At 50.7% G+C, this 13,432-nt stretch overlaps 1 protein-coding gene across 1 annotated transcript; it reads right to left on the bottom strand.

Moving 5' to 3' along the window:
- Positions 1 to 8,945: 8,945 nt before the first annotated feature.
- On the bottom strand, positions 8,946 to 10,245 carry OLIG1 (oligodendrocyte transcription factor 1). The gene has a single exon (XM_057545869.1). It carries the CDS (start codon positions 10,161 to 10,163, stop codon positions 9,351 to 9,353), a length of 813 nt encoding a protein of 270 aa, XP_057401852.1. The 5' UTR covers positions 10,164 to 10,245; the 3' UTR covers positions 8,946 to 9,350.
- Between the last annotated feature and the right edge of the window lie 3,187 nt (positions 10,246 to 13,432).

Here is a 13,432-nt window from a genome sequence, read left to right as displayed (position 1 = left end):
CATGTTTAATTGTCAAGCGTGCCCTGATATGGCAACCCCAGGCTCCCTTCGTGGAGTCACCAGGCTTCCAGCCCCAGGGGACACCACCACCTGGTGAGGTGAGGGGATGAAGCCCTGGGCCTGGCAGAGGGAGTTCCCTCTTCCCCCAGGGCTTCAGACATTGAGGCTGGAAGTTGCGCTTAGCAGGGCTGAGCACAGGGTGCAGCTCACTCCAGCCCCGAGACCTACCCTCCCTCTTGTTGCGCTGGATTCCCTCCTCTGAACTCTTCTGTCTACCCCAAGCCCTTAGCACAGGCTTGTTGCTAAATAACACGCCTCGTGAGACGCTCAGGAACAGTGTGGACCACCACTGTTGCTATACAACTACTGCTACTACCATTTCGAGGCTCCTTAGAAACACAGACAACTCCAGGCACACTTGTGTCCTCCGTCCTGCATCCCTCAGGAGGGGCAGCTACACGGGTCTCTGCACAAACAGCCGAAGGCAACAGGAGTTGTCCCTCTGCGAGCCGAGCTGCGCTGCTGCCCCACGGCCTGCGCTCCCAAGGAGAGGGAGACGTGGGCTCCTGGGCTTGTCTACAGTCGTGACGGTTCCAGGCGCCCCGCTCACAGGTGTCATTTAATCCTGAGAGGCCAACACCACTATCACTCCTATTTTACAGATGAGGATATCAGGGCTTAAAGAGTTTCCGTATAAAGCTCTGCAAGGTAATCAGTGAGCTAGGGAGAGGGCAACTGGGAAGGGAACATTCTGATGCCAGCCAGGTTGCCCAGGGCTGCCCCTTACGCCCCTGTTATGACCCTGGCATCAGTGGACAGAGAGCTACCTTCGGCATCTGAAGTGCTTCCCTCCAGCCTCCCTGGCCTGGCCCGGGCGAGCAGGGACAGTGGGGAGGCGATGGCCTCGTGAGTGACGTGGGAATGGCCCTTCCCAACTGGGAGGCGGCAGGTGGAGGCTTGCCTCCATTGCTGCGTTGGAGGCTGGGAAAAAATCAGTGACACTGGTCCTGTCTGTATTTAAACTTTTGATATTTTGTTCATGGATTTTTGCATCAATTTTGATTTTTTTAAAAAAATCACATTAAAATTTTATTGTGATAACTGAGTTTTTGGTGCCCCCTTAAATTTTGTATCCAAGGAAGTGCTTCATTGGCCTCAACCGAGTCCAGGCGGCTACTTGCTTCTCCATGCCCTATTTCCTCCTAAGACCCGAGGAGCAAAAAACAGGTCTAATCTCTTTTATTTTACTTTGGGAGACAAGTTTAATTAATCAGAGTATTTTTTTCTGACTGTGTCCTGTTGACCAGTTTAAGATAATCATTTAATTAATGAGTTTGAAACAAAACATAATTATGATTTAAAATTTGAATATTAATAAGGCCTTCCTCCCTTCTTCCCCTCCCTCCCTCCCTCCCTTCTTCCTCCCTTCCTTCCTTCCCTCCTTCCCTCCTTCCCTCCTTCCCTCCTTCCTTTCTTTCTCATTCAACAAGTATTTTTGATGAGGCAGATTCCTGAACACAGGCTGACACTTGTTCTGGGCACCATCCCCTGAGGCTAGATGACCACAAGCACTATTTGAGAAATAAGTGTGTGTAGCTGCCTAGCAGGAAGCCGCTCCCTTGTTGGACAGAGGCATGATGGTTGAGTCTGGTCCGGGCTCACTGCGGGCTGGGAGGAGCCCCAGAGCCTTCCCGGAGCCCTGTGGGCCTGAGCGCTCTTCGGCCTCCCTGTAGAGAGATGACTCAGGCAGTGACTTCACTCAGCCAGCCTGGTGTTTATGCCCCTCACCACAAACCAGTGGATAGTGTTTGGAGCTGTCCTGAGCTGACACTCCGCTGGGACAAAATGACATCCACTCAGCTTGTGGCTATTGTGGCCAAAACAGCTGAAATGTTGTGGTTTCTGAAGAACCCGTTGTCTGCTAGTCAATCTGCAGAAGGAAAATCCCGGTGCCCAGCCCCCTCTATCTTGGAGAAGCATTTTGGCTCCACAGTAGCAGGGGGTCGTAGCTGGGCTCTGAGAGCCAACGTGGAAGGACAGAGCCCAGTATAGGGCTCCCTAGGAGAAGCCCCTCGAAAGCCACCGTTGGGCTTGAGCTAGTGCCAGAAGGAGCTGGAGATTTTAGAACGCAGCTTTGCTCATTAGAAATGGATTTTTACTTGTCACCATCCAATGCTGTCGTGAGCCCTATTCATGAATTGCAAGAGAAGATGGGAATGATTGAGTGCACACCACTGCTTTCTGAAGGAACTATCAACAGGATAATAATCATGTAACTAACGTATTTCTAGCCGATGGAGAAAACTGTATGAGTGGCAACAGGAGAAACAACCACCATTACGATAGGCATTGTGCTAACCATTGACATGCACTGCCTCGTTTAACCCCCAGTGAGGTGGCTCCTAGTATTAGATCTTAGAGTTGAAGAGCCTGAAGCACCAAGAGTTCAAGTAGCCTCTCCAAGGTCACGTGGCCAGTGAGTAGAGTAACCAATGGCAAGGCATGACAGATGGCGAGGCAAGAGGCAGTGCATAGTTAAGACTCTACAGGAAGAGAAGAACAGGAGGGTGGAAAGGAGATGGGAGAGGAGATTGGTATTTGATCGTGCTGGAGCACAGCACGGGTTCCAGGGGTGGAGGAGATTGGGAGATGAAGGGACTCTCCCCCCATCTCTGTCCCTCCCATGGGTGCGGGTCTGCCCCACTAGCCCCCTTCAGCACATCCCTCCCTCACACACTCCCTGGGGATGGTTTATGTTTCAGAGCTGAAAACTCTCCCTTTGAGTTACTTTGGGTCTTTGTGAGTATAAAATACAAAGGGCATCTCAGAGCCCCTAGAACCATGGATTACACAGTCATGAGTGAATTCAAAAGTTGTCTATTAAATGAGATGCTGTGATGTCCAGTTTTGTTTTGTTCCCTCCACTGGTGATAAGAAAATTGTTGGTTTTGCCTCCTGACTGTAACTGTCTCTGATAAAGTAAAAAGCTATGAAGAACCAGGATTGCACAGGGGATGACATGACTAAAACTGCCAGAAGCAAGCAAATAAAACCAAACGATCATAATAACAGCAACAAAATACTCCCTAGGTAGACAAAATGTTATCAAGTTATCTTCAAAATTTTCTTTACGGATTCTACTTCGGCTCAACTCTGGATTTTAAGATTTGAATTGGAGGACACCTAGGGATCACTACCTTCAAAGCTTTTGTTTTGCATTTTGTGTTTTTGCCTGAACACCAGCAGGACCAGGGACACACCGTCTTGAAGGTGTAGGCTGCATGAGGTCTGCCTTCTGGCCCACCCACAATCCCTGATATTTCACTACCGTCCTTCCTCATAGCAGCCAGATCTGGCAACGCTGGAAATTAAAAAAAAAAAAAAAAAGTGGAACAAATGAAACAAACAAAAAAGCTAGAAGTGAAATATCCAAAATAACCACACTGATCTCAGGGCATTTCTAACTCAAGAAAAAGGAGGAATTAGCTGGAGTGTCTATTCACTGTGTGCAGGGACGTGTTGAGTCTCAACTTCACATTGATTAAACGCATTCTGAGAGTATCAACCACAGCCAGACCTGGGCCCAGAGGAGTAGAGGTGGGTGGGAGTGCTGACCTTGAGAACTGAGGATGAGGAAAGAAACCTAGGGAGGGCTCTCCCTCCCCCAGACAAAGCCTCATTTCTTTCAGTGTCTGGTTCTGCGACTTTCTTTAACTGGCCTCAGCTTCCTTAGTTTCTTCCTTTTCATGCCTCTGTTTTCTCATCTGTAAAACGGGGTAATAGTAGCGCCTACAAAATGAAGTCATGCACATAAAATGCTTAGAACACTGCTGGGTACCTGATAAACGCAATGCTAGCTCTTGTCAATGTCAAGACCATTTTTATTCGTCCTAGTGCTGCTCTACCATTCCCACTACCAGCTGCTCCACTTTCCCACCTGCCTGCTTCCAGGTGAGGTGGCTTTTCTCTCCCTCACTCTCCCCACCGATGTGTTCTCATCTGATCTTGTTATTTTGGAGTCTCCTGGCTGTATAACTTTGGCATCCTCTAAGGAGTTACCCATATTACTTAGAAGCATCTGGGACACAATAGCCCTTCTGGATCCCAGTGCTGGAGCCTATGGTGAGCATTTTCCCCATCCATCATCTACCTCTGGCTGGTGTTCCACGTGCAGGGCCCCCATCGGGGTGCCTGTCCTCTATCCTGGGGTTTGGTGGCAGCCGGCACTTACTGCCAAGCAGCCTCTTGGAGAAACCTTCGCGTCCAGGAAAAACACTCGGCAGAAAGTATGCCCACACTGTTGAGAAAATCAGGGTCCATCAGTGTGAGAACACTGAGTGTCACCATGGAAACACTAAAAGGCAGCCTCCAAAGTGGAAGCCCCTAAGACACTGCTTTCCCCTCTGCCCTGCCGCCCTTGTCCATCAGCTGTCTATTCCCTTGCCTTCTGAGCGGTGCTTTCTGAAACCCTAATGACAAACATGTAACCATCAGAGGATCTCTCAAAAGGTTTGCTTTGCCTCTGCCGCTCCCTGTCACCAATCTGGGACTCCCTCGGGGCTTGGGACAAGGCTGCTGGATAAAGTTCAGGTGACTAAACTGCAGCCAGGTCACCTGGTGGGGGACTGGCCCTGAGTCTGCCTCTTCTGGTTGCTACTCGCAGGGGCAGACGGAGGGCTGAGCACAGAGGCTGGATGGGGCCAGAGGCCAGAGGTTTTCCAGGGGGCAGGAAGGATGTGCTCAACTCCTGCTGGGATTCCTGTTTCCAGGAGACTCCAGTCCCACCAGGACAAACCAAGGAAGCAGGTTTTGCCTCTTCAAAGCAGGTACTGGACCCTGGCATCGCTGACTCTGACTACCTGGGGACCTCGGGCGTGCTCGTGACCTTCCTGGGCCACAGTTGCCTTATTTGGTAGGGAGGAGGGTGGGACGATAACCCCTAGGGTCTCTTGCCCCACTGGCATTCTGTGGGAGTCAGAGATGATCTGGCACCTGTGGCCTTTGTCCCGGGCAGTGGTCCACTGTCCTCTGTGGTCATTGAGTAAAGCTGAGTGTGAAGGAGAAATCACTCCCTTTGCTTGATGCCCCCGAGCATCAAGCAGCCTGTAATGTTTAAGGACTTGGTTGTCCTGAACTCAGAGTCTGAGCTCTGGCCTGTCAACATCAGCTGGAGGCAAAGGGGAAAGTTTTCTAATGGAGGGGCCAATTCCACATGAGCAGAAAGAATTGGGCTTAATTTCTGATCAGGCATTTCAGCTTTTATGCTGGGCTTAGTGAAAAAGGACAGAATGGAAACTGCTTGAAGAAGTCATTTGCAACATCTCCATAAATAAAGAGGCTAGTTTAGGTCTTGAGGATTAATTTGCTACTCTTATATTTGGTAGGAGAAGCTGGACCCTGCTTGAAAACAATATTTCCCTACAACTAAAAGTTGCTTGATAAAAGTGAATCTGTGTGTTAGAAAAACATAACATTTTTCAATCTGTGGTTTCTTGAGCCTCCTTCAGTGAAGGTGGTAATCTTCTTATTGATATTTATGAGTGTGCAGAAGAGGGAAGGGGCAGTGAGCTAGCAAGAAAATGCCTTCTGGAGGAAACGCATTTTCTCAATAGATGTGCTGTATGCCATGGTGAGAAAAAGCTCTTCCTAACCATCACCTTGTTCTTAGCAAGTTCATAATGTGTCCTTGTGTGGCAGAAAGAAAAGTCCTTCTTCTGGCTGGCTTCCTTTATGGCCTATGAGGTCTAGCTAGCAGGCTAAGACTCTGGAGTATTGACTGCCAGCTTGGACCCAGCCTCACCTGCATATCTGGGAAGTCAGCAAAGACTAGATGGGTGACCCTGAACCAGACGGGCAACATGGAAGCACTGTTGTTAATAATCTGAAGTTTGGTAAAGTGGAATACTTTCCATACTTGGGGTGGAGCCTCTTTCTTGATGGGGACACTTACCTTCTAAGTTATACATCTTACAAGGTTGTATTTTCATACCTGGTGTAATCAGTTTCCCTTGGAGGAGAACACCTCTAAATAGACCATCACTGCAGGCTAGGGAAATCCCACAGTGCATTTAATCTGCTCTCTGTTTACTGATTGATTGCTCACCTGGCCTCCCGCACATATAACAACGTAATTTCTCAGGGCCTTGTGTATTTTCCCCTTAGGTTCTGTTCACTCACGTCGCTGGGATCACAAATTGGTGGTTGGCTGGATGCAGGGAACTTATTTTGGCATTGAGCCACATGTTTCTTTTCATCGTGCTTCTGAAGCCGGGTGAACCTTTCTCAAGGAGCCTGTCTTACACCCTCTCTGCTTTCCCAACCGCTTCCAAGACCAGCTTAAACTTGTTCCTTCTGCAAAAAGCCTGCCTGCAGATTTCAAAAAGCAACTCCTTGCTCTACAACATACATGTCTACACTTAAATATTGTGTCTGCAGAATATGCTACCCTCCCATAGACATATGTTCAAAGGTCTAACTTTGCATTTGGGGCACCATATATAATTGCCTTTTATTCTACAGGACTCCTGAATGCCCTCTGATGCTATTTTTTGGAACGTAAATTCCTTATAAGGAGGGGGTCTGCTCATCTTGCTTGGCACATGGGCCAATAAGATGCTACATGCAGGCAGATAACTTAAATACTTTGATGATACTCAAAATAGCCCTGCATATTCTTGTGAAATTCACTCGTAATATTTAGTGGTTCTGGAAAGCATGATAGGCTGTGAATTTTTTCAGTTAAATAAAAAAATCACATGTAGTGTTACCTTTCCTATAAGGCACTGGTACTTGCTCCAGTTTATAAGTAGAGACAGGAGGGAGACCACCCATCCCTTTTCTGCCCTATAGCTTTCTGCTTCTTTTAGAGATGGTTTTCAAAATGAGGATGGCATCTAGGTGATATAGTCGGGACTACTGGAGGAATTGTTTATTTCTAATATCCTAGAAATATTGTTTTTCAGGGGCGACCTGATTTGGTTTTGATTTAGTTGTTCGTTTTCTCTCTGTCCATTGTCAAGATGCAAGGTAAGCAAAGACAGCTGTTAAATACACAGAAGGCCACAATTCAAATTTAGTTATAATAGAAGCCTGTGAATTTTCTGATGGCAGAGTCAGGAAGAATGAGAAATTCTTCCCCAAAGTGGGTTGGTGCATAGCACTACTTTCCCTCAAGTCCTATCCTGCCCCTCCCCTTGAGTAAATAGACACTTAGCCAGGATGGTAGGCAAGGCAATTCCATCTGGCCTGCACTCCTCCCCACCAATCCCTTCTGTGTTCCCGAAGTGAATGCTCATTTTTCCTAAATGTATACATGCTTCACATTAACCAATGTGGATAAAATTGAGTAAATCACCTTATCTGGCCTTTCTTTAATTTCCCACAGGTTAAAGGGGACACTATTTCTTCCCTACAATCCCCCTACCTTTAAATGTGGTTGTATTTCATTAATAACTATGAATATTTAAATATCGCATGTGAGCAAGTTCACATTCCAAATTCTTTGTAACATCATCAGACAGAAGAGTTTTCTTCACTTGTTAGAATAAAATGATGTCCAAGGTCATAATTTCCTGGGAGACAACTCCAACCTGATTTAAATGATGGAGGGAAAGCTCATAGCCGTGAGATATTGTTTAAGCTTCTGTCCACTAAGACAGAAAAAAGTAGATTTCTGAGAAATATGATGAGATAGAAAATAATTTTATCATAAATGTATTTCATAACCCATTTTTCAGACTGTAGTGTAAAAAGACCCTCCCCCCCCCACCCCCAGCTTGGCTAAGAACTAATTTCTGGAATTCCTCCCTCCCTCCTCTCACCCACCCATTCACCTGAGATGCCTGAACTTGACCTACAGTTTGACTCCATTGGATTATTTTACAAATCAGGAAGTCAGGTTTAAAAATTTTGACCCGCGTCATTTAATTATTACCCTTCATCCTGAGGTTCTGGATCCACCAGGGCTCCTTACACTTTTATTAACAAACAAATCAGGCGGAAAATGTAAGGTTTTTACATGTTTATTTTGCTGATTCTTCACAGCGCAACGAAACAAAGTTAGAGAAAAAAATAAAATGCCAGTTAAATTCGGCTACTACCAACAACCAAAAACCTTAAACATAAAATCCAAAGCAAGCTTCTGAAAGATCATAAAATCATCTTGGGTGGAGTAATTTGTTAACGTCTGTAACAAATCAATGTACTGATAGTTCTTCAATCGCACAGCGGCCAGATGACCCGCCCCACGCGCTGGTCCACGACCCCGCACGTGAAGGGACAGCGCGGAAAACGCCATCCCGCCGTCGCCACCGCAGCGGGGCCGCTCCGAGCAGCCTGCTGTGTGAGACTCCCGGTTCCCCTCCGCGTCTTTTAACGAGGCACAACGTTAATTAGAGATCGTGCTTTCTGACAGGACGGCAACGGAGAAACGCATTGTTACCTACTTTTTAGGACACCGGGAACCCCTTCTGCGGGGGAAAGGTGGTTGTTTTTAAGCAAGCTCAAATGTTGGTTACGCTACCTTTGGGGAAGGGGGGGGGGACAAAACGATGAATCTTGAGTTCTAAACTGCCCTTCTAAGAAGACGCCAGGATTTCAAAGCGAATAATCGCAACAAAACACACGGTTATGCGATTATCAAAAGCTGCATTGTAATCGTCGGGGTACGAAAGCGGACTTCCCAACCCACCACACCCATCGACCCGGGAATTGTCATCGCCCCCTCCCGTGGCACCGCGATGCCAACCTTCCAGCCGCAGAGGGTCGGTCCGTCTGCTACGCCCGAGACCTTCTGCACCGACTAAGTGGTCTCTCTCGGCTTTCTGGGGTCGGGCAGCCTCCTCTAACAGGGGCTGGCTGCTGGAAACAAGGGCGCCTATGACCTCTGGCCGAGGAGAGGAAAACACCGCCACCTCTCCCCACCCCACCCCCCCCGCCCTCCGAGAGCAGCCCCTTGGTCTCCTCGGGCCTGGCCTGCCGCCGCACCCTGGGCGAGCATGGCGCCCTGAAGTCCACATCACCCCCTGCGAAGCGCACGACTCCAGGAGCCGGGAGAGACAAGCGCTGGGTGACAGTGGCAGTGAGAGTGCGCGCTTGCTGCGCAAAGCAGCTGGAATCCACCCAGAACCCCAAACAGCCCCGACGCTCTATCGAACATCCGCTCGGGTCACTTTAATTTCCCCGGGTGGGGGCGGGGAGGGGGACGCCCAACAGTCCCTTCCTCCGGGCGAGAAAGTTCGAAATGCCCTCTTTGCTCGGCCCTGCTCTCGCGGGGCGCAGGGCGCGGGGACGCGCAGAAGCTGGGCGGCGGGAGGCCGGGCCGAGGTCGCGCCCCGGGCCCGGGCCAGCCCTCACTTGGAGAACTGCGCCTGCACCGCGGCCAGGCCCAGGCCTGCCGGGACGAGGTGCGGGAACTTGCAGACGGCGCAGGTGCAAAGGCCGGGGCTGCCCGCGCCGCCGCCCGGGCCGCCGCCGGGGAGCGCGAACTGGCCGCACGGCGGCTCATCGAGCGCCAGCGACAGGTACTTGGCCGGGCGCAGCGCGTCGGGCGGCCCCACGGCGCCGGGCGCCAGCAGCACTGAGCCCGGCGCTGCGGCGAGCAGAGGCAGGCCGGCCAGCAGCAGGCGCGGTGCAGCGGGCCCCGCGCCCTCGCCGAGCGCGCGGCGCAGCTCCTGCAGCGAACTGCCCAGCAGCAGGATGTAGTTGCGGGCGAGCAGCAGCGTGGCGATCTTGGAGAGCTTGCGGCCCGGTGCACCCTGGCAGTGCGCCGCCGAGTAGGGCAGGATGACCTCGCGCAGCGCGTCCATGGCCAGGTTCAGGTCCTGCATGCGCTTCCGCTCTCGGCTGTTGATCTTGCGCCGCAGCTGCTGTTGCTGCTCCTCCTTGGCGTCTGCCCGGGAGCCGCCGCCAGCGTGCGCGCCCGGCCCGGATCCCGTGCCCGGCGGCTCGGCGGGCGCCTCCGGCTTCTCGCGCGCCGCCTTGGGGAGAAGGGGGGTCGTCGTGGAGGAGGAAGAGGAAGTGGAGGAAGAGGAGGAGGAGGGCGGCTGCCGGTAGCCCACTAGCTCATACAGGGAGGCCCCGAGCTGCACGTCTCCCGGCCGCTGTGGCCGCAGCATGGTCGCAGGGGCCACGTTCACGCGCGCCTGGGAAACCGCATAATACATCTGGGGGACGGTGGGGAGGGCCGAAGCGCCCTTCAGGAACGCCCTGGGGTGGACCTTTCAGCAGGCCGCCCCTCCCCGCAGACCTGCGCGCGGGGAGCGGATGGCAGGGCAGGAGCCCGCGCCCAACCCCTTTAAACCCGGCTTGGGAACCTGAGGGGTCGCGGGCTGCTGGGCGCAGCCAATGGGGGCGCGAGGTCCGGCGCAGGCGCGTGCTCATTGGCCACCCGCTCCTCAGGCCGGCGCGGAGGTACCGCTGGCACCGCTTAAGTACATTATTGTGAGCGCCCGATGGAGAATCACAGGACAGGCCTCCGGGAGGGAGGGAAGGAGGGAGGGACGCGCCTTTTCGGGTGGAGTGCGGCTGTTCTTGGAGCACTGGTGGCATGGTGAGGCTAAAACTCCTGTGCCTACCTCCTTCTGCCCTCTCCCTCTGCTTTTTGGTATACATATGCATATTGGTTTGTTTTAAATTGTGGTCAAATACGCATAACTTAATGTACCATCTTAACCATTTATTAGTGTACAGTTCAGTAGTGTTAAGTGCATTGTTGTGCGTCCAATCCGCAGAACTCTTCATCTTGCAAAACTGAAACTCTATACTCATTAAACAATACCCCATCCTCCCTGCTACTCCTGGCAACCATTATACTTCTATGAATCCGACTACTCTAGGTGCCTCATATAAGTGGAATCATATTGTATTTATCTTCTAGTGACCAGCTTATTTCGTTTAGCATAATGTCCTCAATGTTCATTCATGCTTTAGCATGTGTCAGGATTTTGTTTCTTTTTAAGGCTGAATAATATTCCATTATATGTATATACCTCGTTTTGTTTATCCAGTTCTCTATAGATGGACACTTGGTTTACTTCCACCTTTTGGCCATTGTGAATAATGCCGCTATGAGCATGGTTGTAACAGGTTTTTTTAAATACGTGATTTCCCACGAGGTTTGAGGACTAAACTTCTGGGCTTAAGGACCAGTAGCATTAGAATGGTTACTCCCAGCCTCTCCCTCTTCCCTCTCTGATTAAAAGGTCTTTAGGGACTGAGGAGCTTTGGGGGTGGGATTTCTTTCCTCCCCAAAAGAGACACGTATTCATTCTGTCAGCGACTCGACTCTTGCTTAGGTAAAAACTCACGTAGAAATTGGCCTTTTAGCAGGAAAAAACAACAACAAAATCCAAAAACAGCAACCCACCCGCACGCTCATATCTGTTCGGGGTGGAACTGAACTTTTCTCTTCCCCAAATAAAGATTACTCAGTGACCCTGGAAGTCTTCTATCCTAACACCAGGGCATACTATTGCAGCTTGTCATTATCTCATGGCCAAATGGCATGGGAAAGAGGACCTTTTGGTATCTGAACCTCTACCATCCAATACAGTAGCCACCAGCTACCTGTGCCTATTAAAATTTAACTATTTACAATAAAATCAAGTTATAAATTTAGTTCCTTGGTTGCACTAGCATTGCTGCAAGTGCTTAGTAGTGGCTATAGTGGCCGTCTGTTGGACAGCACAGAGACCATTTCATCATCACAGAGAGTTCTACTGGACAGTGCTGATGTTGACAGTAACTGAAAGAAAATGAGCTTCGCTACCATGGTCCCCTTTGGTGTAAGAAGAGGGATGCTGTTGAAGGGTCTATCATAATGGGGGCTGATTTCAGCTCTCAGAGCCCACTGGCCATGCTTGCTGATTTCAGGGCTGCTTTGTTCCGTTTTCTTCCACCAACATTCTCCCCATAGGCTCACTCTGATCTCTGCTTCTGACCTCCAGCTTTGCCTATAACATCCTGCCCAGGCCTCAGGTTCAGCTCCAGCATTACTTCTTCTCAGAGTCTTGGTGATTTCTCATCTTCTTCCTCTCATCACGCTCTGGAGACCATTGATAGCATTTTTCCCATAGCCTAGATGGTGTTATGTGGAGGACATCTCTGCATTGGGTTGTGATTGTTTTGAGGGCCGGAATCATTTGTTCATTTCTTCATCCTCCCAAAGCTTTGCAACGACTGTGTGTCCCGGGAGTGTCTAAGAATTGGTGTGAAATCTCTACTAGCTCACAGATTCATCCCTGAAATGTGCAAACTCCAAACAGTGCTTTAATCCAAGAGTTTCCCCTGGGTTTCCTAGAGAGGGAAGGGGCCTGGTAGGACCCCCTAGCAGGCTGGGGCACTCACTTAGGGAGAGAGGTAGAGACCTCAGCAGGAAGGACCTAAGTCTCCAAGCAGAACTGTATGAGGCAGAAAGGAGAGAGACCAAGGAAATCACCTTGAAAGTTTCAAGTTTTAAGACCTCACTAATCATTCCCCCTTTTGTTAAAGCATCCTGTTTCCCAAAGCATTTCAACAGACACTTGCATTTGATTTTCACGGGAACCGTATGAGCTGGGCATTTAAAAAAAAACCCTGCCATAGATGGTGAAACTGAGGCTCCCAGAGGGTGGGAGGGTGGTGGGTTTCTGGGGTTGATAATGTGCCTTCAGACAGGACAGGCAGAGCTGCCCCATCGGTGGCCAGCTTCCAGAATTCTCTCCAGCTGGACCAGGCCTCCAGGAAGCTGAGGAGGGGGCCACGATGGGGATGGTTGGGGACGGGGTGAAAGGATGGATGGAGGCGGCAGCCTAGGCTGAGCCAGTATTGGGGAGTTGATGGGTTTCAGCCATGTCCTAGAAGAGGCGGCTCCCAGGATCCAACCTCCATGAATCCTGCACAGCCCCCTCTGGCAAAGCTCGCCCTCACCCTGAGGACCCCTCTGTCCTGTAGCTGAGGTGCCAGATTGGGGTAGACCCCAGACACCTCACCCTCTGGCTTCCTCCTCCTTCCACATCCTAGGTGGGGTTCCCGGGGCCTTCCTCTGCCAGCAGGAAGAGGAAGTGAACGAGAAAGACAGAAGCTCAACCTGGGACAGTGGCCTAACATCCCCCTCCGTAGGCAGGGGCGCCCCGGGAATCAGAGATGGAAATGCACATGTTGCTCTTCCCTCCAGAAGGGCCCCTCTTTACTGGAGGTGTCCCTGATGTTTCTCTTTAGCCCTTAACCTCCCCAAATCTCTGTCTTGGGGAAGGAGAACTCCCTTCCCCAGCCCAGGACACCGTCAGCAGGACACTCTGGTCAGTGGGTATTAAAGTGCTCTCGGGTGAGCCCCAGAAGAGGGCTCCAGGTGGCCGTGTGGGCCCAGTATGGGCACAGGATGTGGCGCTTGTTGATGCTGGTGACTTAGATGCCCCTTCTGCTGGACCGGAGTTCCAGCGGCATGCAAAGTGTG

The sequence above is a fragment of the Balaenoptera acutorostrata genome, chromosome 4 (assembly GCF_949987535.1).
Source record: "Balaenoptera acutorostrata chromosome 4, mBalAcu1.1, whole genome shotgun sequence".
Classification (NCBI taxonomy): domain Eukaryota; kingdom Metazoa; phylum Chordata; class Mammalia; order Artiodactyla; family Balaenopteridae; genus Balaenoptera; species Balaenoptera acutorostrata.
Note: the sequence above shows the minus strand (reverse complement) of the source record. Positions and strands in the feature narration are given on the sequence as shown.